This window comes from Heptranchias perlo, chromosome 6, assembly GCF_035084215.1.
Source record: "Heptranchias perlo isolate sHepPer1 chromosome 6, sHepPer1.hap1, whole genome shotgun sequence".
Classification (NCBI taxonomy): Eukaryota; Metazoa; Chordata; class Chondrichthyes; order Hexanchiformes; family Hexanchidae; genus Heptranchias; species Heptranchias perlo.
In genome coordinates, this window is record NC_090330.1 from 46689316 (window position 1) to 46716301 (window position 26986).

The 26986-nt window shown below is 45.7% G+C and overlaps 1 protein-coding gene across 1 annotated transcript in view; it reads left to right on the top strand.

Annotated features, from left to right (window-relative positions):
* The window catches only part of aff3 (AF4/FMR2 family, member 3), an 86396-nt gene that overhangs the window by 30939 nt on the left and 28471 nt on the right, over nucleotides 1–26986 (top strand). The window contains exons 6-8 of the mRNA XM_067986693.1: nucleotides 10206–10342; nucleotides 10532–10595; nucleotides 10720–10856. Coding sequence (XP_067842794.1) covers nucleotides 10206–10342; nucleotides 10532–10595; nucleotides 10720–10856 — 338 coding nt within the window. The remainder of the gene's footprint in view (nucleotides 1–10205; nucleotides 10343–10531; nucleotides 10596–10719; nucleotides 10857–26986) is intronic.

Sequence of the window (26986 nt, forward strand, 5' to 3'; positions counted from 1 at the left end):
ACTACAAGGTATTCAGGAAAGACAGGGAAGGAAAGAAGGGAGGAGGGGTGGCAGTATTGATCAAAGAAACTATTATAGCACTGGAAAAGGATGATGTAGTTGAGGGGTCAAAGACAGAATCTGTTTGGTTAGAGGAGCAAATTTGCTGGCAACTTACAGAAAGATGCAAGAACTACAGAGTAGTGTTAATGGGGGAATTCAATTATCCCAATATAGACTGGGACAGAAACAGTGTAAAGGGCGAATAGGCGAAGGAATTCCTGAAATGTGTTCAAGAGAACTTTCTGGAACGGCGTGTTTCCAGTCCAACCAGGAAGGAAACTGTGCTGGATCTATTTCTGGGGAATGAAGTGGGGCAGGTGGAACATGTTTCAGTGGGGGAACATTTGGGAAACAGTGATCATCATATCATTAGGTTTGGCATTGTTGTGGCTAAGAACAAGGAATAATCAAATGTGAAAGTGCTTAACTGGAGGAGGGCAAATTTCAGTGAGTTAAAAAGGGATCTTGCCCAGGTGGGCTGGAATCAAAAATTGATAGGCAAAACAGTGATTGAACAATGAGAGGCCTCCAAGGAGGAATTGGTTCAGGTACAGAGTAGACACATCCCTATGAAGGGGAAAAGAAGGGCATCCAAAACTAGAGCTCCCTGGATGACTAAAGATATAGAGAGTAAAACAAAACAGAAAAAGGAGGCTTAAGGTGAATGTAAGGTTCGTAATACAGAAGGTGAATGTAAGGTTCATAATAAGAATTAAGAAACAATAGAGGAGTGATTACGCTACTGGGTGTATACTACAGACCACCAAATAGTGGCAAGAAGATAGACGATCAAATTTGCTGGCAAATTACAGAAAGATGCAAGAACTACAGAGTAGTGATAATGGGGGAATTCAATTATCCCAATTGAATAATAATTGGGATTATTATTCCAAGCTGAATACAAAAAGTACAGAGATCTAAGAAAGGAAATAAAAGGGGCAAAGAGTATGAGAATATATTAGTGGCTAACATAAAAGGGAACCCAAAAGTCTTTTATAAACTTATAAATAGTAAAAGGGTAGTCAAAGGAAGCGTGGGACCAATTAGAGACAAAAAAGATCTCCTTGTGGACTCAGAGGGCATGACTGAGGCACTAAAAGAATACTTCACATCCGTCTCCATTAGAGAAGAGGATGCTGCCATTGTAGCTGTAAAGGAGGAGGTAGTAGCAATATTGGATAGGATAAAAATAGATAGAGAGGAGATACTTAAAAGATTGGCAGTACTCAAAGTAGAAAAGTCACCTGGTCAAGATGGGATGCATCCGAGATTACTGAGGGAAGCAAGGGTGGAAATTGCGGAGGCTCTGGCCACAATGTTCCAATCCTCCTTGGATGTGAGGATGGCGCCAGATGACTGGAGGATTGCAAATGTTACACCCCTGTTCCAAAAAGGGGAGAGGGATAAACCGGCAATTACAGGCCAGTCAGCCTAATGTCAGTGGTGGGGAAACTTTTAGAGATAATAATCTGGGACAAAATAAATTGGAACTTGGATTTGTTAAAGGAAAATCGTGTTTGACTAACTTGATTGAGTTCTTTGATGAAGTAACAGAGAGGGTTGATAAGGGTAGTGTGGTTGATGTATATATGGACTTTCAAAAGGCATTTGTTAAAGTACCACATGATAAAATTGTAAGCAAAATTAAAGCCCATGGGATTAAAGGGACAGTTGCAGCATGGATACAAAATTGGCTAGGGGACAGAAAGCAGAGAGTAGTGGTGACCAGTTGTTTTTCAGACTGCAGGGAAGTATACAGTGGTGTTCCCCAGGGGTCAGTATTAGGACCACTGCTCTTTTTGATATATATTAATGACCTGGACTTGGCTATAAAGGGTATAATTTCAAAGTTTGCAAAAGACATGAAACTTGGAAATGTAGTAAACAATGTGGAGGATAGTAACAGACTTCAGGAGGATGTAGGGAGACTGGTGAAATGGGCAGATGCATGGCAGATGAAATTTAATGCAGAGAAGTGTGAAGTGATGCATTTTGGTGGGAAGAATGAGGAGAGGCAATATAAACTAATTGTTACAATTTTAAAGGGGTGTAGGAACAGAGAGACCTGGGGGTGCACATACACAAATCTTTGAAGGTGGCAGGACAACTTGAGAAGGCTGTTAAGAAAGCATATGGGATTCTGGGCTTTATTAATAGAGGCATAGAGTACAAAAGCAAGGAATTTATGCTAAACCCTTATAAAACACTGGTTAGGCCTCAGCTGGAGTATTGTGTTCAATTCTGGGCACCACACTTTAGGAAGAATGCCAAGGCTTTAGAGAGAGTGCAGAAGAGATTTACTAGAATGATGCCAGGGATGAGGGACTTCAGTTACGTGGAGAGACTGGAGAAGCTGGGGTTGTTCTCCTTAGAACAGAGAAGGTTAAGAGGAGATTTGATAGAGGTGTTTAAAATCATGAACTGTTTTGATAGAGTAAATAAGGAGAAATTGTTTCTAGTGGCAAAAGGGTTGGTAACCAGAGGACACAGATTTAACGTGATCGGCAAAAGAGCCAGAGGCGAAATGTGGAAAAAATTTTTACGCAGCCAGTTTTAATGATCTGGAATGCACTGCCTGAAAGGGTGGTGGAAGCAGATTCAGTAATAATCTTCAAAAGGGAATTGGATAAATACTTGAAGGTAAAAAATTTACAGGGCTATGGGGAAAGAGCAGGGGAATGGGACTAATTGGATAGTTCTTTCAAAAAGCCAACAGAGGCATGATGAGCCGAATGGTGTTCTCTGCTGTACCTACTATGATACATAAAGAAAACTGTGGAAAGTTGCATAGTTTTCCCTGGTGTACTGACATTTGTATATGAACTGGAAGATATACAAGGAAAATAGAATGGAAATAAATCTGATGTGTGAGTCTAATCGTAATATGGGACTACAGAACAAGATAAGATAGCAGTTTTAGTGACATAGTGATAGTGTTACATCCGTCTACAAATGCATGTTCCTAAAATACAGGAAATAAAGCTTACACCTTGAGTCCTTAAAAAGACATGAGCCTAGAAATTGCTGTTACTGAAAAAGTTTATATTAACAGCTTCTCCAGGCCCCAGAAGGAAAATATAGGCCACCCCACTCCAAACCCCTCCTCCCCCTGAGGTAAGATTACTATTGGGGAATCTGTTCTCATCGATAAAATCATTTGGTATTATGGCCAGCTTTTGACTTGCAGGTTTATTTTAGTAATTTAGGGTTAATGTTGCAGGCCTAAACCTATTCCTGATACTTGAGTAGCTTTGTCGTCACATTTTAAAAATTATTTTCAGCATCACTGCATGAGCTGAAAACTTGAGTTGATTGGCCCAGGGAGACAGCAGTTTCCAGAACCTATTACTCTTCACTAGGTTTGCATTTATCAATCTGAATACAATGCATGTTGTAAAATATTAACTTCCTGCAAGCTGCAGAGACAATCATCAGCAATTTCCTTACGGGTTCTCCCAATCGGCCAACATAACTTCGGCGTAAATCTTAGATAGATGAGTAAATGGGGGTTTCCGCTGATCTTCCACTGAAGTTACAGTGGCCACTCAGGAGAACTCCTAAGAAATTTCCTGGTGAATGCATTATTTGAAGTCTGACAGTATTTCCACGTGTGCATAATGAATCTTTGTTCAAATTCAGTTAACTAAATAAAGCATTTATTTGTAGAACTAGTAAATTTCAGTTTTGTTGCAATCGGCAGCTGTCTACAAGCATGTTTTTGAAGCCAGAACCACAATGGCATGACTGTTGTTAGACCACAAGGAGAAAAAGAGAATAACCAAATTAAGTTAATCTGTAACAGAAAGCTTCATTAATTAAATTTCCTTTTGTGGCTTATTGACCAATTCAGTACATTCTATAACCGCACTCTAATTATTGCCTGTTGGAATACGGTGACTCATCGCAAAGTTTGCTGTGGTTCTTCACTGCTGAAAAAGGACATTGTAATTATTATTTACTTATAGTAAAAAAGGCAGAAAGCAGCATAACTTTCTTGGCTAATTTGCTCGTCCACTGTTGTCTAATGGTCTATTTTCAGATGTGGTGTAGCAGATATGGAGAGAAATATTGGCATTTCAAAAAATTACACCCCAAAATTCCAGGTATACTGGCAACTCAAAGAAACAAGTCAATTGCTTTCTGTCAATTACATGTCCAGCTGAATGGGCAAAACAACCAAAAGCATCGCGATCATATTTTGCCCACATGGTTCATCGTGCGGTATATATTTGACAACAATGCTGATTTTGTTTTTACTATTCTCTATATGTGACTGAGTGCATTTGATTATGTGTCTCTGCCAGCTGTTGACTGCCTTTGGCCATCTGTCTGGTGTCAGAAGCAGACTGGTGGTCAAAAACTAGGGCCTGCCTGATTGATTTCAATGGGATAAAAATCTGATGACAAAAAGCAAAATACTGTAAACGCTAGAGATCCAAAACAAAAACAGAACATGCTGGAAACACTCAGCAGGTCAGGCAGCATCTGTGGAAAGAAAAGTAGGGTGAATGTTTCAGGTCGATGAGCTTTGATCAGAAACCCTAGAATCAACACAAATGCCAAGAAAGCTATTCTCTTATTGATAACTTTTATATATAGACCTTTTCTTTTTTATAATGTTTTCTGACTATGGGTGCTAACTAGCCTGCCTTATCTTTTCCTGTGGAGATTCTATTTGGTTTGACAATCTTCTAATAACTCTGCTTAATGAACAGATCCAGACACTGATACAGTCTTTCACCAGTTACCATGGCCTGTTTGGATGTTTGCAACTGACACACAGGGCTTGATTTTCGCACCCGCGATCGGGTGCATTCGTGGCAGGGGGCCTGCGAAAATCGGGGATTCCTGGGGCGGGTCGGGAGCCCGGCTCCAACCCACCCACTTCTGGGTTTCCCACTAACGCGCTCACATGCGCGCGCAGCCCCCGCATGTGGGACTCACGCCGGCAATTAAAGCCAGCGGGGTGCCACTTAAAGTACTTAAGCAGGTACTTCAAGTTGTTTACAGACCTGATTGACCTGTTATTTTAGCAGGGATGGGATTTTGCAACTGACTGAGACTGCTTCCCGTATTGGGGGAAACACTCCCAGTTCAAATGGACGTGTTGCAGCCATCAGCCTGTGGCAGCTGCAAAGGTCCATTTGACAGTTGGGGGGGGTGGGGGGGGGGGGGGGGAGACCCTCACTCATTGCAGGAGGCCACTCTGTCACTTTGGACAAAGTTTGGCCTCCACCACCCTCCTCCTAACAACAAAATTCACCAACTTGCACACTTACCCCGGTGTCCGGAGACATGTGCCTACCTTGCGGACCCCCTCAGATGTACATCTTCCGGATGGGGGCCGCCATAGCTGCAGTCATGACCTCCTCGGAGGGCGAACAGCATCACCAGCCTCGCCAGCCACGCCGTCTACCTCTGACACGTGGAGCTCCACAACAGAGTGCTGTGACACATCCACCTGCACAGCAGGAGGGAGGGCAACCGCAGAGAGAGATGCGTCGCAGAGGGCACTACCCTCACCACAGGGTCCACAGACCAAGGCTCAGCTTCCTGGACCTCTCTGAGCAGCAGTGCACACGGAGGCTCAGAGTCACTCGACATGTAGTCGTGGACATCTGCAGCCTCCTTCATGCCGAGCTGCTCCCGGCTGGCCCGAGCACCATCTTCTTACCTGTCGCTGTCAAAGTCACCACTGCTCTCAACAACTTCTCCTCCGCATCCTTCCAGGGTGCCACCGGGGACATCGCCGACGTCTCTCAGTCGTCTGCACAAAAGAGCCCTGCAAATACACCTACACCCACTCGGCAGTGACACAATGGGTGGCATCAGTTGTGGGTCTTCATTGTGATCCTCAGGAAAGGGCATTATTGCACAAACCAGACAAGATTTGCAAAGATCAGAAATTAAATATAAGTAAAAACCATGACAAACCCTCAAACACCCTTGTGCATCCCCTTCATGCTCACGACATGTTTGCCTTACGCTTCCTACTGCACATATGTGATGCATGCCCTGTGGCTGCAGCACAGGTAGTGGCAGGTTGAGTGAGGCTGACCGTGAAAGAGATGCATGAGAGGGTGAGTATGAGATAGAGCCATGAGATTGTATGAGGATTGGATTGAGTGGTAGTGGCGGGATGAGTACTGGCGAGGTGAGTAAGTGCAGGTAAGATGAGGATGAGCTTTGAGTGGGTGCGAGGGGTGATGTGACAGAGTAGTGTTGGCAGTGCAGAAGGAGATGTGAGGTGGGGGCGGTGATGTGGCAGACGGAATGTAGGGGAATGAGTAAGTGTACTCACTTTGGCTGACCTACTTAGGTCATTGCAGTGCCTCCTGCACTGTATGCAGGTGCGTGATATGTTGGTGGTGCAGGTGACCTCCTCTGCCACCTCAAACCAGGCCTTCTTGGTGGCAGAGGCAGGCTGCTTCCTCCCGCCCGCCGGGGGGGAAGATCTCTGTCCTCCCCCCTCCTCCTCACCCCATCCAATAAGAGCTGGAGTGAGGCATCATTAACCTGGGAGCAGCCTTCCCCCTGGGCTGCTCCATGCTGTAATTTTTCCTATTTCTTGCAGCATCAGTCAGTGGAGGACTGCCCCTTTAAATAGAGCTCCTCTAGCTGACAGACCTTACTGCGCATGTGCAGTCCGTCCGCCGCGTAGCTTAGCAGCGGGGAACCCGGAAGACCAGGTAAGTGGATCCAATCAGCCTGCGATTGCGCGCGGAGCAGACTGATTTCACCAGGCGCCCAATCTACCCCCCGCCGCGAACCCACCGCCATGGTAAAAGCGGGCCCACAGATTTAATTAGCCGTCATACATATAACTGAATAAATGACACAGCCTGTGTTTGTTCAAAAGGATCCTGGCTCTGTTCAAGTGTAAACCATTCCATCAGTACAGTTCAGTCCTGTCCCAAAACTGTTTCAAATGCCCAGGAATCTGATCCTTCATTATCCAGAGCCAGCTTGGCAGTGGGGAGTTCTGTCTCTCTAATGATTATAAAGTCTGTAGCTCCTTAGTGTTGAAAAAGTCCAGGCCTACTTGATTTTCTAAAAGTCTAGAACTGCTTTTCTTGCTATAGGTTCTCTGGCAGCTTGGATGATTTGTGGCGATGATTTTATGGGTATTGGTTGTTGGGAGGTGGTGTTGCAGTCTTGTAGTCAGCAAGTGGGGAAAAACAATGGGAGCTGGTGAACAGCACTATATTCCTCCAGCTCATCCTTCTTCTTTTCTTAGTCCTCTACGTTGTAGTCTCTGACTGTAACCTTGATTCTTGCTTTGTTTTCTTCTCACTTGTAGTACATCTTATTTTTATTGTTGTGTCCACATTTTCTTATACTATAGTGCTGTTGTAAGGAAGGTGTGGGAGAAGACTGTTGATAGCAAAGATTAAACTTGTCAACTGGAGCTCACATGGATGTGGGATGTAGAACCTACAATGCTGAGAAGTGCTTTGAAGGGAATTTAGAAGGGATTTTTCCACTTTCAGTGCAACACTACTTGCCTCAATCCTGATGAAGGCAACCACTGACAACTTGACCACTGGAAGAGAGTCTTTTACAGTCAGCATAGGCTGACTTCAGTGCTTGTCAATTCAAACACCTAGAATTATTGCAGTCTCAGCTCTGCTGGCAATTTAGAAATAAGTGAAATTACCAGCATTTGTTGTATATAGAGCCCAGATTTAGTGCAGGCCGATTTGTATAGCTAACTATAAAGAGAGTGGTGAGCTTCAGGATGGCAGGACAAGCCTTGGTATTGCTGTAACTGAGCAAGGGATGATTTCTACAATTTTAACTTTTTCACATTTTCTATGATTCTGACTTTGTAACACAAAAAGACCACAGTTGGTGAGTTGTAGAACTAAGGGACGCATCAGATGCATTTTGTTTGGTTCTCAGTACATTCATACTGTTAACACATCAATAGATTAAAAAGTTAACAATGTATAACTTTAAAAGTTATTTTTTTCTCTTCTCCTCTTCAGAAGGCATTGACTTCTGCTGGGGTTTGGTTTCATGGGAGCTGCACAGCCTCCAGGATCTCATTCAAGTGGTCGTTCTAGGCTATTCAACAGTGAAAGGCTACATAGGCCAACCTGTCCTTGTCCTCACCCAACTTCGACACGCCCACACAGCAGGGGTAACACAGCAATCAGGAGCAGGAACCTTGGTTGATTTTTCCTCCCTAGCACAGATCACCAGAAGCCAACTGTATTGTCTCAACTTCCACACCTGAAATATTGCAGCATAGTCCAAGAGTCGAGCCTAGGACCTCTGGTCTGAATCATTGCCATTACCAACTGAGCCATTGCAGGAGCTACATTAAAGGCTATTAGCAAGCCTGGGTTTTTTAAATATCTAGAGGTGAACTGCTGTGTAATTAATTGTGAAAGGATCTGTGGCACTTTGAGAATTATGTGAAGGACAGTTTGTGCTGTTCTGAGCCAGCAAGGATAATATTATGCTAGTTTTTAAAAATGTATTTTTTCCTTTCCAGTTCCATCACATTTCTCAGTTTGTAGGCTATTCTGCACGAGCCATTCTCCAGCAGCTGGGAGGGCGGGACTATGCCGTTTCTTCCTTAATATCTGCCAGTACCAATCCACAAATGCAACCCAAGAGTTGGATGGCAGCTTTTCCCTTAAGTGATTCATTCCCTCTCAAGGCCGATGCCATTAATTTATTCTGTGACTCAGTCCTTCTCAAGATTCTTGCTGGCTCTGACTCACAGCTGTCAGAGATCCTGCCAGTATTGAATATTGTACCTTATTTCACCTCTTGTGCAGTGTCGTTTACAATTATGTTTTGCGGATCATGCTTAACAGTTGAAGACACATGGAATCAAACTTACAGAAATCACTAACATAGTTAGCAGCAGTTTCATTAGTCTACAAAACAGTTTTACAACGAATGTCCACTGTAGTTGACAGGGCCCTCAACTGTGTCTGTCCTATTTCCCGCACTTCTGCCCTCACCCCTTCCCTTCCTGCCCAGAATCATGATAGGGTCCTCCTTATCCTCACCAGGCTCCACATTCAACGTATCATCCTCCACCATTTCTGCCACCTCCAGCGCAATCCCACCACCAAACACATCTTCCCCTCCTTTCCCCTTTCAGCATTCCGAAGGGACCGCTCCCTCCACGCCACCCTGGTCCACTCTTTCATCACCCCCAACATTCGCTCTCCTCCCCACTGCTCCTCCGAGCGCAGGAGATGCAACATGCCCCTTCACCTCCTCCCTTCCCACCATCCAGGGCCCCAAACACATTTACTTGTACTTTTTTCAATTTAGTATTCTGTATTCTCTGCTCACAATGCAGTCTCCTCTACATTGGGGAGACCAAACGCAGATTGGGTGATCGCTTTGCTGAACACCTCCGCTCTGTCCGCAAGCGTGACCCTGACCTGCCGGTCGCTTGCCATTTTAATTCCCCATCCCACTCCCACTCTGACCTTCCTGACCTCGGCCTCTTACACTGTTCCAGTGAAGCTCAACATAAGCTCGAGGAACAGCACTTCATCTTTTGTTTAGGTACTTCACAAGCTTCCGGACTCAACACTGATTTCAATAACTTCAGATCATAACCACAGATCCCATTTTTCCAGACAGCAAGTGCTGGTAATGGTTCTGCTGTTGCCATTCACAGCTAGTCTAGACTGATCTTTTGTTTCTTTACTCGTCCCATTACCACCCTCCTTGCCTTGCACCATCATCCCTTTTGTCATTTAATCACTCTGGCCCTCTACCCTATCACAGACCTTCCCTTTTGTTCTTTTCTCCCTTCCCCACCCTCCCCCCTTTCCCTGGCTCTGTACTTGGTTAAAAACCTTAACTCTTTAACATCTTCTAGTTCTGACGAAAGTTCTTTGACCTGAAATGTTAACTCTGTTCCTTTCTCCACAGATGCTGCCTCACTTGCTGAGCTTTTCCAGCATTTTCTGTATTTATTTACAATGAATCAACTGGACTGTCACTATTCAGTGAAGCTATTGTAAAACAATATTTGACTAGTTGCTAATCAGTGCATTGTAGCTAAGGTCTGCCATACCGTGCAAACCTTTTTTCAGATTTTGTGAACAATATTAATAACGTGTTCTTTATTCTCATCATTTTGTAATAGACTGTACTAAAATTATTTTGCTGTTTTTCTGATACAGAAAGGGCTCCACATTAACTCAGAAAGCAATCATCTTTGCAATAATCAATCATCTCAACCTCCTCAAGCAAATTCATGGTCGTCAGCATCAAAGGGACAAAAAGATTCCAGGAGACCTAGGCTTGTAGTTGATAACAAGTGAGTAAGGAACTGTGAAAAAATTACATTATAATTATGTTAAGTGTTAAGTTAAACACTTAAAAGGCTAATCAACACTGTGCACACTATGTAACACCTATCAATTTCCTTTCATTTATACAGTTTTTGTGGTTAATCTACCTTGAAAATATTCACTACTTTGGAACTTTTTGATTTATATCTGTGTAGGCAACACAGTGCAGACTACTACCTGCAAGAGGCAAAGAGAATGAAGCACAAAGCTGATGCTCTGGTCTGTGTATTTTTGTATTATGATTTGAACATATTAACTTTTTGAAGCCTGTTAATGTTGCCATACATTTTAATATGTCCTTGTAAGAACACTTTAATGTCGAGGCTATTTTTGTTTGGTTTAGGTGGAAAAGTTTGGAAAGGCAGTCAATTATATAGATGCAGCATTGTCTTTTATTGAGTGTGGCAATGCAATGGAGCATGGACCCCTTGAAGCCAAATCTCCATATACAATGTATTCTGAAACAGTGGAACTTATCAGGTATGTGTATGTTAAAAACCATAAGATAGTTGATTGCAGCAAATAGATAAGTGTACATAGTTAATGCAAACATTTAGCTAAGGCGATTAAGTGCAATAAAGCAGTGCATATAGGCAAACAGGGACCATGGCCCAGAAACACCCTGGAAAGCCTGTTTGGAGTGGCTGCACCCCTGACCCTTGCCCATGTACTGGAGTGAGGGGTATTTACATATTGCAGGTAGATGCCCATGTCATTTATGGCGCTAATAGGGCACCTGCCTTGGACAGGGGAAAGAATTTTGTTGCCACAGCCTAAGTGGACCAACAGTCCTGGCCCAATGTATTTAAAATGTTTTGAGTGCTGCTAGTTTCCAATTAGGCCATTTTCTGTGATTGATTGCTTTCAGGAAACCAGTCTTTTAAATTCTCCCTGAGGCACTTAGCAACACTGGCTTTCAGGAGCCAAGCAGTGCTAATGTACAAATGATGGGAAATATGTTATATGACTTGTTTTCCTCATTTGTATAACATCACAATATGCCCACCCATATGTGGACAGGGATATTATGTGTCCACCCTCACTTCAGACAGAACTTCTGATGGTCAAATTATACCCCCACTTGCCCAGACAATGACATTTTTCTACATCCAGGTTCCTGGAATTTGAGGGTCTTACGTGCAAGTCTTTCAAAAAGACTGAAAGTATGGCTGGTGTAGGGAAATGATAATAACACATTAGTGCAGTAGAGAATACAATTGTGAGGTTGGGCTTAGGTACGTTGTTGGACAGATTTAAGTGGGGGCCAGTGCTGGCTGCTTTGGGGAAGACCAACGCTGAACATCACATAAATTTTAAAGAAGTTAAGTGTTCACCACAAACACCATCCCGATCGCACCCGGTCCCGAGATCAAGGCCCCCTGACCTCCGATCCCTCCTGCCCCCCTCCCCCGGCCACAACCTTGCTCCAGTCCCCCAAGGCCCCCAATCCCTCCTCCTAGACCCAGACTCGAATCCCCCGATCCCCAATCCCAACTCCGAAGCCCCGACTCCAAAGTGCAGCGACCCAAACATGCAGCACCTACTATATGCTGCCAGCTCCCGCAGCACTATCCTCATTGTAATGAGGTCTGAGGCCCAATATCCGGGGCTCCATGGACCACACCATTTGTTCGCAGGGTATTAACCCTTTGGGCTCCCCGAATTTCACCCCCAGTGAGTTTTACTGTGCAGTTGCTATGCAATTCCTGACCTGCTTAATACTGACATTGGGTGCTTGAAATAGGAAAGGGTTTCACTCCTTACTGCTTCATCTTGACAAACTCGTTCAACACTTTTTTAATGTTATTTAAATATTTGGAACATAACAATGTAAGAATTAGAAAAAGCCATTCATCCTATCCAGTTTACTTCACAGCAGGGAGTGGTACTCACAGGAATTGTATTGCAAGAAATCACAAGCGTTCAACCGGTGATTTTCCATCCATTAATTTCAATGGCCAGAAAATGGCAGGATGTGTGCATTTGATTTCCCATAGTGCACTCATTGTGAGCTCCACTTATTGCTGGAAGTGCAGAAATGTAGAATCTGCCTTCATATATGTATACTTGTTTCAAGCCATCTAGTGTTCATAGAGTTGATTTTCCAAGCCTTCCCACCAGAAGCACACATTTGAATGAGAGAAAATTGTAGGGATTGGGCTCACAATTTTCCAATGCAAGCTTGCTTGGATTTGTTAACAACTTTTGTGAAATTACTGGCACAAATCCTGTCCATATGGATTCCTCATTGAATATAGAATTGTAGTCATTAAATACAAAATTATCAAATAAGATACCTAAAGCAAGAATTTAGATCTATGGAGAACAATTGATATTTGTAAAGTAGCAGAAGCCAGCAAAACATAGTTAAATCATCTATGTAGTAGTCAGTTCTATAAATAATCTGAGTGGAGCAGAGATGTCACTTTGTACAGTGGGAAAAAAACCCATATGTAGCTGATTAACAGATCATGGATTGTAGTTACTGTGGTAAATTGCATAAAAGGAAAAAATGCCCAGATTTTGGCCAAATGTCTGTGGTATAAAACACTAAACCATTTTACCAAAGTCTGCAAAGCCACAAAAGCATCCTGATAAGATAAACAAAAGAATAAAAAATAAAGTTCAAAGAATGGAAGAGTAATCTGAGACAGAGTGAGAATGATTTGTTTTATGGATGAGATTCAGACAGGAGATGATGTTAAATGTGCAGGTCAACCTCAAGATAAATGACAGACCATGAACTGTTAATTTTAAACTAGACACAGGAGCTCAATTTAATATCATGTCACAGTTAGTTTACAAGAGGTTAAATACAAAATTGAGCAAGATTGAGCAAAGGTGGTGATGTACTCTGGCCACAACATCAAGTCATAGGAAAATATGATGTGGTGAGTGAATATAAAAATAAATACCAAAGACCAAAATTCCAAATCCTGGAACAGCAAGTACAGCCAGTCCTTAGACTACAAGTATACTAACATTTAGGATGGATGAAAAGAATTGATGTAACCACTAACAATAATTGCAGTGTTAGAGAAGTTTGCTGATACATTTAATGGCTTAGAATTCATAGCAGGAAAGCACAGCATATGACTGCAGCCAGACATCCAGCAAGGAAAGTGCCAATTGCAATCTGTGATAACATGATGAGCTCGATGGAATGGAGAAACCTGAGGTATTAAAGTTAAAGATCCAAGCCAGGGATCAGCAGTATGGTGATAGTAGTTAAACCAAGCAAGGAACGAGTATGAATATGCCTCAACCCGAAAGATTTAAATCAAGCTATAGAAAGACAACATTATCCAATGCAGACCAATAGAGGAAATAGTGTCATGGGTATCAAATGCTCAAATCTTCAAATTGGTGCAAATTGTGGCTACTGGCAAGTACAATTAGGTGGAGATTCATTAAAGTTGTGGACATTTAATAGTCCTTTTAGCAGAATGCCCTTTAGGATCATCTCAACTCTCCAGATTTTCCAACTCAAATGTCAAAAATGCTAGATGACCTTGAAGGAGAGGCAGTTATTCTATATGATATCCTCATTTAGGGAAAGAACAAATATAAACATGGCCAAAGGCTGTAAAAAGTCCGACACCAAATAAGGGAACACAATATGAAGCTAAATATGAATAAGTGCAAGTTCAAAATACAAGGGCCCCAATATTACCAATATTATTGCGGGATGGCAGCAGGGGGGGGGGGGGGGGCGACTGGGCGCGTGGGTAACCCGCCCAGTGAAATCGGTCCGTTACCCACGCGATCACGGGTAAATTGAAGGCACTTACCGTGGCTTCCGGGTTTCCCATCGACAACCTGCGCAGTGGGCGAACTGTGCACCCGCATCACAGACTGTCAGCTGGAGGAGCCCTATTTAAAGGGGCAGTCCTCCAATGCTGCTCCTGCAGCAACCAACCAAAAGTGCAGCATGGAGCAGACCAGGGGAAAGGCTGCTCCCAGATTTAACAATGCCTCACTCCTGGTCCTACTGGATGGGGTGAGGAGGAGGAGGGAGATTTTCTACCCGGCGGACGAGAGGAAGTGGCCTGCCTCTGCCACCAAGAATGCCTGGCTCGAGGTGGCAGAGGAGGTCACCAGCAGCTGCAACGTCTCCCGCACCTGGATACAGTGCAGGAACCGCTTCAGTGACCTAACTAGGTCAGCCAAAGTGAGTACACTTACTCATTCTCCTACACTCCATCTTCCACATCACCGCCCCCACTCCACAACTCATTCTGCACTGCCAATGCTATCCTATCACATCACTCCTCACACCTACTCAAAGCTCATCCTCAACTTACCTGCACTTACTCACCTCCCCAGTACTCATCCCACCACTACCACTCAACCCAATCCTCATACAATGTCGTGGCTCTGTCTCAAACTCACCCTCTGATGCATCTCTTTCATGGTCAGCCTCACCCAAACCAATGCATTCATCAGTTGGCCACGTCACCATCCCTCACTCACGCCTCTCTACTTTCTCCCCTTATAGGAGAAGAGAGCCCAGAGTGCATGGGAAAGAGCGAAGACCGGAGGGGGGCCGCAGCATCAGGTCGTCCTCACGGACGCGGAGCAGGAGGCTCTTGAAGTGATCCGCACCCTCGAGTGCCTGTCCATTGGGGACACCGAGACTGCCACCCAACAAACGGCTGGTGACGGAACTTTAACATTCAGCACTCACAATGGCAAATGATGTTAACATGCCTTGCCATCTTCAGCACCTCAACATCTGTCATCATGCTTAATATTGCCTTCTGTTCTCTTACAGGGCCTTCAGCGGCTGCTGTGATGGTGGAGGGTGATTCCTCAGAGGACCTATTGGCCTCTGAGGGGGCACCATCACATCTGAGCGAGCCATCCACCAGGGCAGATACACACACCTCGGTGGGCCCATGTCCTCAGTTATTTGGGGTTGCACATGGTGAGTCACCACACACGTGAGCACAAGCAGACACTGGTGGCAGGGGCAGCTGTGGAGAGTCCGCGTCGGGGGAGCACTCTTCTCCAGCTCTGCTCAGCTGGACAAAGATGCTGAACCCTGGGGACCATCCTTTAAAAGGAAAATGATCGAGGGGCAGCAGCATATTTGGGAGGTGCTGGAACAGGTGCAACGCGCAGTCTCCACAATCGCGCAGAGGATGGAGGAGTCCAACTCCTGCATGAGTAGAATGGTGACATAGGTACAGGAGGGGATCTCCGAGATACTGTCACAGGGACGTGAGGGCATCTCTGAGATAGTGTTGCGGGTAAGTGCGGGAATGTCTGCGATGGAGGGAAGGCTAGTCTCCATCGAGCTTCAAGCACGGCTCACCAATGAGTCCATTGAGGCCCTGACAATGGCCCTTCGTACTCCGGGTGAGCAACTTCCTGCCACCTTAAACAGGCAGGCATATACACTAGCACTGGCCTTACAAGGCTTCACACATGTCCTCCAAACTGTCATCCAGTAGGGTGGTAGGAGTGATGTGGGCCTGGCCCAGGAGAGGGATGATGGCGAAAGGGGACATGGAAGTGGGGACGCCACTCAAAGCTCTCCCACGTCTCACCCATTGCCCCCCTCTCAACCAATACCCGCAATGCTGCCTCCTCTCCAGGTGGTCGAGTCTGCCCCTGCACATGTGCAGGTGGAGCAGTCTTTGGAGGGGCCCTCACGGGCACCGAAACACAGAGGGCGTCGGCCCAAAGCATCTAATCGGTCAGGGCATGAACAAGAGCAACCTGCCACTACCTCTACTGCAGCCACAGGGGAAGCACCATGTAGGAATAGTCGGAAGCGTAAGGCAAAGGTTTTGTGAGCACAAAGGGGATGCACAAGGGTGTTTGACGGTTTGTCATGTTTTTTATTTATATTTGATTTTCGTTAATGGCACATTAAATACTATTATTGTCACCACAACTGCCACGTCTTGCCATTCTTGACTGGCTTATGTAATAAGTCCCTTTCATGAGGTTCACCATGAACACCCACACTTGATGCCACCCATTGGGTCACTCTACAGTAGGTGTATGTGTAGTTGCACGACTATTTTATGCAGGGGGCGGGGGAGGGGGCTGGTGTGGCCGTTCCTCTGTCCAGGTGGTGAGGACTGGACTCTTCACACTCTCTGATGTTGGGAGAACTGTTCACATATAGTGACTCCCTGGCCTCACAAGCAGCCAGGGGTGAGCCGCTGTTCTGCCCATGGGTTGCTCCTTCTCCTCCTCCTCCACGTCTTCCTCCTCCTCCTCCTCAATATGGGTGGCAGATGTGGATGAGGCCTCCTCGAGCGGCACCCCTCTCTGTTGTGCCATGTTGTGCGTCCCTATAGCATGCTCAATTTTACACCTGATAGCGATGTGGCTGTCGTTAAATCGACGCTGTTGCTCGGTGGTTGGGTTCCTCAGAGGTGTTATGAGCCACGTGTGCAGGGGGTATCCCTTGTCCCCGAGGAGCCAGCCCTTGCGGGTGTTCAGTGTGTGGAAGAGGGGCGGGATGTTGGACTCCCGGAGGATGAAGGAATCACGGCAGCTCCCAGGGTATCTGGCGTAAATGTGAAGGAATCTGTTGCGGTGGTCACAGATGAGCTGCATGTTAATGGAGTGATAGCCCTTCCTGTTGATGAACAGTCCTGGCTCGTGTGGGGATGCTTTGATTGCTATATGGGTGCAATCGATTACACCCTGCACCCGTGGGAAGCCAGCCACAGCAAGGAATCCCACTGCCCTCTCTGTCTGGCTGAGGTCATCCATGGGGAAGTTGATACAGTGCGAGGCCCTGCGAAACAAGCCGTCGGTGACCTGCCTTATGCACTTGTGTGCAGACGACTGAGAGACCCCGGCAATGTCCCCGGTGGCACCCTGGAACAATCCAGTGGCGAAGAAATTGAGGGCAGTGGTGACTTTGACAGCGACAGGTAAGAAGATGCTGCTCGGCCCAGCCGGGAGCAGCTCTGCATGAAGGAGGCTGCAGATGTCGGCGACTACCTGGCGACTGACTCTGAGCCTCCATATGCACTGCTCCTCAGAGAGGTCCAGGAAGCTGAGCCTCAGTCTTTAGACCCTGTGGCGAGGGTAGTGCCTCCTGTGACGCAGCTCTCTCTGTTGATGCCCTCCCTGCTGTTGTACAGGTGCCTGTGGCGCAGCACTGAGTTGTGGAGCTCCACGTGGCGGAGGTGGACGGCGTGCCTGGCAAGGCTACTGATGTTGCTCGTCCTCGGATGAAGTGATGAATGCAGCTATGGCACCCCCCATCCTGACGGTGTGAGTTTGAGGGAGTCCGCAAAGTAGGTAAATGTGTTTGCACAGCAGAGTTTAGGGTATAAATTAATAATTTTGAGTGGAAAGATAAAGGTGTTGCAGCCAAAACTTTGTCTGAAGTAACAGAGTGCCCTGCTGCAATAAATGAGGTATTCCCCCCCAACTTTCAAATAATCCTTTGCATCTCCCACTGGATGCTGGCTGAATCACGTCTGCTCCAACAGGGAGTGTTTCTCACAGCACGGGAAACATGCTGAGGATCTTTCAAAATTGCACTCCTGCCAAAATTTCCAGTCAATGAGGTCTGTCAAGTACATCAACTGGCTAAATAACTATTTAAATTATCATCCCACCGGCTTTAATTGACGGTGGGAGTCCCGCATGCGTGAGCTGCGCGCGCACCCGAATGCGTCATTGGGGAACCCGGAAGTGAGCGGGCTGGAGCCGGGCTTCAAACCCACTCTGGGATTCCGCCATTTCCCCCCCCGCCCCCAAAGCACCCGCTCGGCCATCCAAAAATCGGCCCCAAGAAGTCAGTTACATAAAACACACACTCACGGCAGAAGGACTGAGTTGAAGTTACCTATTTGAAACCGATGGCTCAGATGGCAAAGATGATCAAATAACTGTATGCTTGGCATCTTGTTTCCTGAATTCACAAGCAAGAATAGGTGAAGTGATAACAGAAACTGAGAAAGGCCAGTCATTACAAAAGTAGAAATCCCCGATCTTTCATAGGTTCTGAAGTTGATTCTGAGATACAAAATTATTGATGAACTGAAGAGGGGCTATAAAGTTACCAGGCTCTTGTAGCTTTTTTGTTATTTGTTCTCAGGATGTGGGTGATGCCGGCAAAGCTGTATTTATTGCCCATCCATAGCTGCCCTGTGAAAACAGTAAGCCGCCTTCTTAATGATTGTTTGTATAACTGAGTGGCTTGCTCACCCACTTCAGTGGACGTCTAAGAGTCAACCACATAGTATGGGACTGGAGTCCTTTCCAGGAATCAGTTGGATTTTTACAACATGTCATTTTTCTGGTACCAGCCCACAAATTAACAGATTGATTAAATTCAGCTTTATGACTTGCAACGGTGGGAATTGAATTCATGATCATTGGGCTGTGAGTTTAGTATTATAATCACTGCACTACCATGTCAGCCAGAGAAAGCTTACTTTGGGAAAACACACCAAAACCGTCAAAGAATTAAAAACTCCAAGAGATGTCTTGTTTGGGCCTAGTATGTCAGCACAAGTTGCAGATATGATTAGCCAATGTCCAACATGTAACACAAATCAGAAAGAAAATGCGCAAAGAGCCAATGAAAGCAAATGACATTCTGAGCAGACCTTAATAGAAAGTTGGCATGGATATATTTGATTTTTATTCAAATTAATATTTAATTGTCATGGATTACTTTTCAAATTGTTTGAACTTAGTAAATTAATCACTATCAAGAATTCAAAAGATATTGCAAGCAGCAGTTGTTAGATATGGTGTCCCAGTTGAAGTTCTTTTAGATAATGGACCTTGGTTTGCAAGTATGGAGTTCAGAAATTTCAGCAAAGCTTATGGGGCATGATTTTAAAATGCCGGCGGGGGAGTGGGGGGTGGTGAATGGGCGCGCGGGTAACCTGAATAATAAAACCTTACCGTCCCCCACGCGATCGCGACTTAATTGGTGGCCATTAACCTTGTTTCCGGGTTTGCCGTCCAAAAGCTGCCCAATAGGCGGACAGCGCACCCACATGACCTGCTGTCAGCTGGAGCATCTGGATTTAAAGGGCCATTGCACCAATGGCTTTTGCTGAAGCAAGGAGTAAGGACACAGAATGGAGCAGCAGAGGGCCAAGGCAGCTCCAAGATTCAGCGACGCCTCACTTGAGGTGCTGCTGGCTGGGATGAGGAGGAGGAGGGAACAATTTTACCCGGCCGACAGGAGGAAGCGCCCTGCCTCTGCCACCAAGAAGGCCTGGCACGAGGTGGCAGAGGAGGTCACCAGCAGGAGCAACATCTCCCGCGCTTGGGTCCGGTGCACGAAGCGTTTTAATAACCTAACTAGGTCTGCAAAAGTGAGTACACTTACTAATTCTCCTGTATTCAGTGTTGCACATCAGCCCCCCCCCCCCGCCCCCACATCATTCTGCACTGCCAAGACTACTCTATCACATCACTCCTCACACCCACTTAAGGCTCATCGTCAACTTACCTTCACTTCCAGAGCATTTCCTCACCTCCCCATTTGTGACCCCACCACTACCACTCACCCCAATCCTGATCCAATGTGATGTGTCTATCTGATACTCACCCTCTGATGCATCTCTTTTACGGTCAACCTCACCCAAAACAATGCATTCATCGGCTGAGCACTTCACCCTCACTCACTCACATGCCTGTGCATTCTCCCTTTGTAGGAGAAGAGAGCGCAAAATGCACGCAAGAGGGGGAGGACTGGAGGGTGGGCCCACAACAAATAGTGGTCCTCACAGAGGCGGAGGAGGAGGCATTGGAGATCAGCCGCACCCTCGAGTGCCTGTCCGTCGGGGACGCCTAGACTGGCACCCTTCAAACGTCTGGTGATACAACTTTAACATTCATCACACACAACATGAATTGATGCGAAGAATGATTAGCATGTTGAACACTTCAGTATGCTCATCACAGTAGTGGTGAGAAGTTAATATAAATGAAAAACATGACAGTCTGTCAAACACCCTTGTGCATGACACATCTGTGATGATGCTTTATATTGACTTCTGTTCTCTTCCAGGTCCTTCAACGACCACAGTTACGGGAGAGGGCAATTCCTCAGAGGAGCTCTTGGCCTCTGAGGGCGCACTGTCACATCTTAGTGAGCCATCCACGAGTGCAGATACTCACACCTCGGTGGGTCCTAGTAGTCAGTTAGTTGAGTTGGCACCCAGTGAGTCACCACACACGAGAGCACGAGCAGACACTGGTGGCAGGGGCAGCTGTGGAGAGTCTGCGTCGGTGGACGCACTCCTCTTCATGCTCTATTCAGCTGGACGCAGATGCTGAACCCTGGGGGCTATCCTTTAAAAGGAGAATGATCGAGGGACAGCAGCACATTTGCGAGGTACTGGAACAGGTGCCAAGCACACTCTACACAATAGCAGAGAGGATGGAGGAGTCCACTTCCGGCATAAATGGAATGGTGGCACAGGTAAGTGCGGGAATGTGTGAGATAGTGACGCAGGTGAGTGCAGGAATGTGTGAGATAGTGATGCAGGTAAGTGCTGGAATGTCTGCGATGGAAAGAAGGCTAACCTTCATTGAGCTTCAAGCACGGCTCACAAATGAGTCCATTCAGGCCCTGACAACGGCCATTCGGACTCAGGGTGAACAGCATTCTGCTGCCTTAAACAGGCAGACAGAAACTTTACAACTGGGCTTCCAAAGCATCACACATGTCCTCCAAACTGTTGTCCAGCAGAGTGGTGGCGAAAGGGGACATGGAAGTGGGGACGCCACTCAAAGCGCTCCCATGTCTCACCTGTTGCCCCCCCCCCCTCAACCAATACCCGCAATGCTGCCTCCTCTCCAGGTGGCTGAGTTGCCCCTGCACAGGTGCAGGTGGACCAGTCTTTGATCGGACCAAGCCCAAAGTATCTAAGCAGTCAGGACATGAACATGAACAACCTGCCACTCCCTCTGCTGCAGCCACAGGGGATGCACCACGTGGAAGCAGTAGGAAGAGAAAGGCTGAGGTTTTGTGATCACGAAGGGTATGCACAAGGGTGTTTGACAGACTGTCATGTTTTTCATTTATATTAACTTCTCACCACTACTGCTACGTCTTGCCTATTCTTGACTGCCTTTTGTGATAGCGCCCTTTCATGTGCTTCATCATGAATGGCGAGACTTGATGCCACCCAGTGGGTGTATGTGTAGTGGCAGGACTGTTTTGTGCAAGTGGGGTCGGGGCTGGCGTTGGCACTGCTCTTTCCAGGTGGTCTGAGGACTGGACTATTCTCACTTTGTGATCTCCTTATGAGAAACGTTCAAATATTAGTGACTCCTTGGTCTCATGAGCAGTCAGGTGAGCCGCTGCTCTGCCGATGGGTTCGTCCTCCTCCTCCTCCTCCTCCTGCTCCTGCTCCTCCTCAATGTTCATGGCAGATGTGGATGCTGGATGAGGGCATGGGGCCTCATCAACCAGTAATCCTCTCTGTTGCGCCATGTTGTGCAGAACACAACAGACGACTATAATTCAACCCACTCTCGATGGTTCGTATTGAAGCATTCCCCCAAACCTATCCAGGCACCAAAATCGCATGTTCATTGACAGACCTGGTGGCGATGTGACTGTCGTTGTATCGACGCTGTTCCTCGCTGATGGGGTTCCTCAGAGGTGTCATGAGCCCCGTGTGCAGGGGGTATACCTTGTCTCTGAGGAGCCTGCCGTTAAGAGTGTTTGGAGCATGGAAAAGGGGCCGGGATGTTGGGTTCCCTCAGAATGAATGTATCATGGCAGCTGCCAGGGAATCTCGCACACATGTGAAGAAATCTTTTACAGTGGTCACAAACGAGCTGCGCGTTGATCAAGTGATATCCCTTTCTGTTGATGAATAGTCCTGGCTCATGTGGAGGTGCTCGGATTGCTATATGCATGCAGTTGATTGTGGCTGGCTTCCCACGGGTACAGGGTGCAGAGTGGAAACCCACTGCCCTCTCGGTCTGGCTGAGGTCGTCCATGGAGAAGTTAACGTATTGTGACACCCTGCAAAACAAACCGTCAGTGTCCTGTCTTGTGCACTTTTGTGGGCAGACGACTGAGGGACTCCGGCGATGTCACCGGTGGTACCCTGGAATGATCCGGAGGTGAAGAAGTTGAGGGCAGTGGTCACTTTAACTGCGACAGGCAGTGCGATGTCACCAGGCCCAGCTGGGAGCAGCTCGGCATGAAGGAGCCTACAGATGTCTGCGACCGCCTGGCACCTCGCTCTCAGCTTCCATATGCACTGCTCCACAGAGAGGTCCAGGAAGCCTCGGTCTGTTAACCCTCTGACGAGGGTAGTGCCTCCTGTGACTTCAGTCCCTCTGTTGTTCCCTTCTTTGCTCATGTGCAGGTGCCTGTGGTTCACCACTGTGTTGTGGAGCTACAAGTGGCGGAAGTGCACGCCATGCCTGGCGAGGATGGTGATGTTGCTCGTCCTCGGATGTACTTATGAATGCAGCCATTGCACCCCCCATCCTGTTGGTGTCAGTTTGAGGGGGTCCAAAAGGTAGGTAAATATGTGTAAACAGAACAATTCCGAGTGTGAACCAAGAATTTTCAGCCTAAGCACAAAGATCTCCCAGCCAAAAGTTTGTCTGAGAGAACTGAGTGCCCTGCTGCAATAACTCACCTTTTATCACCATCTGTCAAACAGGGATTTAAATGTCCAAATGGCTGCCAGCTGCAACCCACCTAGTTTCCCATGGTGCGACGGAAAACCCACTTTAATTGCCGGTGGGACTTCCAGGCTCAGTAACGGCGCACCCAGGTGGCTCTGGGTCATGCGTGCTTTTCGGCGGGTTGGAGCCTGGATTCCTTCCCTCTCCAGAAAGTTCTGCTTTTGTTTGCCCCCACCCCCAACACACCCGGACTTTGCTTTTAAAATCGTACCAATGGAGTCAAACACATAGCCTTCTCACTGAAATGCCTACAATCCAATGAGAAACTGAAAATGCTGTTCAAATTGCAAAATAGGAGAAGGAAGCAAAAAGGTCAAGATGCAAATCTAGCCCTGTTTGATCATCACAATGGGCCAGAAATCATTCCGAGTGGCAAGGCAACAGTCATCGCCGCTCCTGCGAATTAAATTAACGAAATTACTTACTGCAGTCTCTGTGGCGTCGAATTGCTTGAATTTGAACTTTAAAAAATTTGTGCGCTATCAATCCAGCCTCTGAGCAGCATGAGTTGCAGCCGCTGGAAAAGTCTGTGAAAGGAGAAGACACGCCCACAAAATCTGTCAGGAAGAGAAGTCACGCTCACAGATTCAGGCTGCAATGTTCAAGCAGGCAAGCAGAATTCATTCATTTAAAGTTAGTATTCTGTATGTAATTGTAAATAAAAAAATTATTTTCCTTTATAAAAAGCCAAAGAAATAATTGAATTAAAATTAAAGAGGCAGAAGGAAAAAGTTAATAAAAAAATGTATTTTTAATTTTTTTTTTAATGACTAAGAACTATTAAAATAAGGAGTAATATGAGACTCCACATTTTTAAAATTTAATTTTTAGTTGTTTGGCAGACATTAAGACATACTGCGCTGTTGAAACTTAGTTTAGACCTGTATTTTTAAGCGTACTTATTTAGTGGTGTAATTAGTTACTTTCCAGCTGAGCCGATAAGCAAGTTTGAACTTTTTCAATGATTTTTCTGATTGCAGCGTGCAATGGCCCTTTAATTCGAAGCTGTCATATCGCCGGCGAGCCACTAGGAGCAAGTTCCAGATTTCCACGTTTCACTGTGCACGTGTGAGCGCTGGAACTTGCTTCTTCAATTCGCCACTAACAATGGAGAGCGCTGTTGAGCTCCTCCGTTATTTCGGGAGCAATTTCTGCCCCAATGTCTTTGTTGATTAGCCATAGAACACTTCCCACCTCAAATGATTGCTCAAAACAAAACTCAACAAAGGACTTTCATAACAGCTGAAGTACAACAAAAGTAAGAAAGAGATTTACTATAACTGAGGATGTCATTGTTTAAGACTACTACTACTACCAGGAAATACAATGAGAGTGCATATACCTGAGCAAAATAAATGGAAACCAATAACTGTTCTACATAAGAATGATGAGCAGAGATCATATAAGAGCAAGTGATCAATAGTTGTAACAACACTGGGATATATATCACAACAAGAATATTGATCAAGGTCACCAGATGAATCCTTATCCTTAACTTCTTGTCAAGGAACTGATTGGGGTTTGCCACCTAGTTTATGCAAAGGAGTGAATAATGCCCAAATTTGTCTTCCATCAACCAGTTTGGATTGTATTACCAACCTCCAATTAGGATACACATAAGCTGCTAACCCTTTCTTGCTAATTATCAAAGAAGTTAGATAACAAAGCCATGAACTAATTATTAACCATAGAATCATAGTTAGTAGCACTTAAACTTAAACATTGAGTATGCAACTAATTAGTAGATAGCTAATTGAAAAAATAAATAAGAGTTTACAAAGGCAGTTCAATTATGACCCAGTAATTCAGCAGTAACTGCTTGCTGATTATAAGTTTACAGTTGAAATTGGCGGCTGAGATTGATATAAATTGGTGAATTAATTTAGGATTAGACTCCTTAGCTAGCTGACAAGTTAACAGCATTAGATTGCCAGTCAATTGAATAGATGGAAGTCTATATGCTCGTACTTAGCAATGATTCCAGGACTTATACAGCCTTGTTTTATGAGCAGGCATAGATGAACCGGTTGCCTCACCTTCCTCTGGGAGGATGGTGTTAGCCTTCTGAAACATCAGAGTGATGAACCTCCATCTGTAAAGATACTATCCATTCCTCCTGGATTCTCTGCCCCTGGGTAAATTCACCATCCACACTGGTAGCTGCATCTAGACTAGCTGGCTTGAATTCCATCTCCCTTAATCTCAGGGAAACTGGTACATCTAAGTGACACACTTATATCTAGCTGGTATAGCCTTACAATCTTAACTTCTGTAACCTTTCTCTCATCCAGAGATGCACTTTTCAATCTTAAACATATACTAGACAAAATACTACGAAAAGAACTAGAACTAAAGCAAGAACTAAGGACTGAAGATTGAAAACTAAAGATTGAGAACTGAAACTGAAAATGAACTTAAGGGCTCGATTTTAACTCCCGGGTGGGAACACGGCAAAGTGAGTTGCCGGCCCGTCCAGGAGTAGTAGCAGAGACGCTCGGCCGATTTTAATGGCCAGAACTCACTAACACTACAGACCACATAATAGCGTAAGGGAAATGGAAGATAAAATATGTACACAAAGCAATGAAATGAGTGGAAAAATATTGAATAATAATCATGGGAGATTTCAACTACCCCTAAATAAACTGGCAAGAAGAGGTAGGGGAAGGTGAAAAAGGAATAGAGTTTTTACAGTGTGTACAGGACTTCTTTCTTACCCAGTATATGAGAAGCCCAACAAGAGAGGAATCACAAGCAAAATACTGCGGATGCTGGAAATCTGAAATAAAAACAGAAAATGCTGGAAATACTCAGCAGGTCAGGCAGCATCTGTGGAGAAAGAAACAGTTAAAGTTTCAGGTCAATGACCTTTCATCAGAACTGGAAGAAGTTGAAGATTTAACAGTTTTTAAGCAAGTACAGAGCCTGGCAAAGTTGGTGGGGGGAGGAACAGGAGGGAAGGATAGAACAAAAGGGAAGGTCTGTAATAGGGTGGTGGGGAGAAGTGATTAACTGACAAAAGGGATGATGGTGTAAGGCAAGGAGGGTGGTAGTGAGACAAGTAAAGAAACATAAGATGAGTCTAGAGGAGCTGCAAATGGCAACAACAGAACCATTACCAGCACCTGCTGTCTGAAAAAATGGGAGCAGTGGTTATGATCTGAAGTTATTGAAATCAATGTTGAGTCCAGAAGGTTGTAAAGTGCCTAATCAAAAGATGAGGTGCTGTTCCTCGAGCTTCTGTTGAGCTTCATTGAAACAGTGTAGGGGAGGCCAAGGACAGAGAGGTCAGGGTGGGAGTGGGACGGAGAATTAAAATGGCAAGCGACCGGAAGGTCAGGGTCATGCTTCCGGACTGAGCGGAGATTTTCAGCAAAGCGATCGCCTGATCTGCATTTGGTCTCCCCAATGTAGAGGTGTACGCATCATGAGCAGTGAGTACAGCGCACTAAATTGAAAGAAGTACAAGTAAATCGTTGTTTCACCTGGAAGGAGTGTTTGAGGCTCTGGATGGTGGGAAGGGAGGAGGTGAAAGGGCATCTCCTGTGCTTGCATGGGAAGGTGCTGTGGGAAGCAGAGTGGATGTTAGGGGTGATGGAAGAGTGGACCAGGGTGTCGCGGAAGGAACGGTCCCCTCAGAATGCTGAAAGGGGAGGGGAAGATATCTTTGGTGGTGACATTGTGCTGGCGGTGGAGGATGATACGCTGGATATGAAGGCTGGTGGGGTGGAAGGTAAGGACAAAGGGGATCCTATCATGGTTCTGGGAGGGAGGGGAAGAGGTGAGGGCAGAAGTGCGGGAAATGGGACAGATACAGTTGAGGGCCCTGTCAATTACAGTGGAGGGGAATCTTCGGTTGAGGAAAAGGGAAGACATATTGGAAACACTGGTGTGGAAGGTGGCATCAGCACCCAAGAGATGAATCGCTGCTGAATCTAGCAACAGGAAAT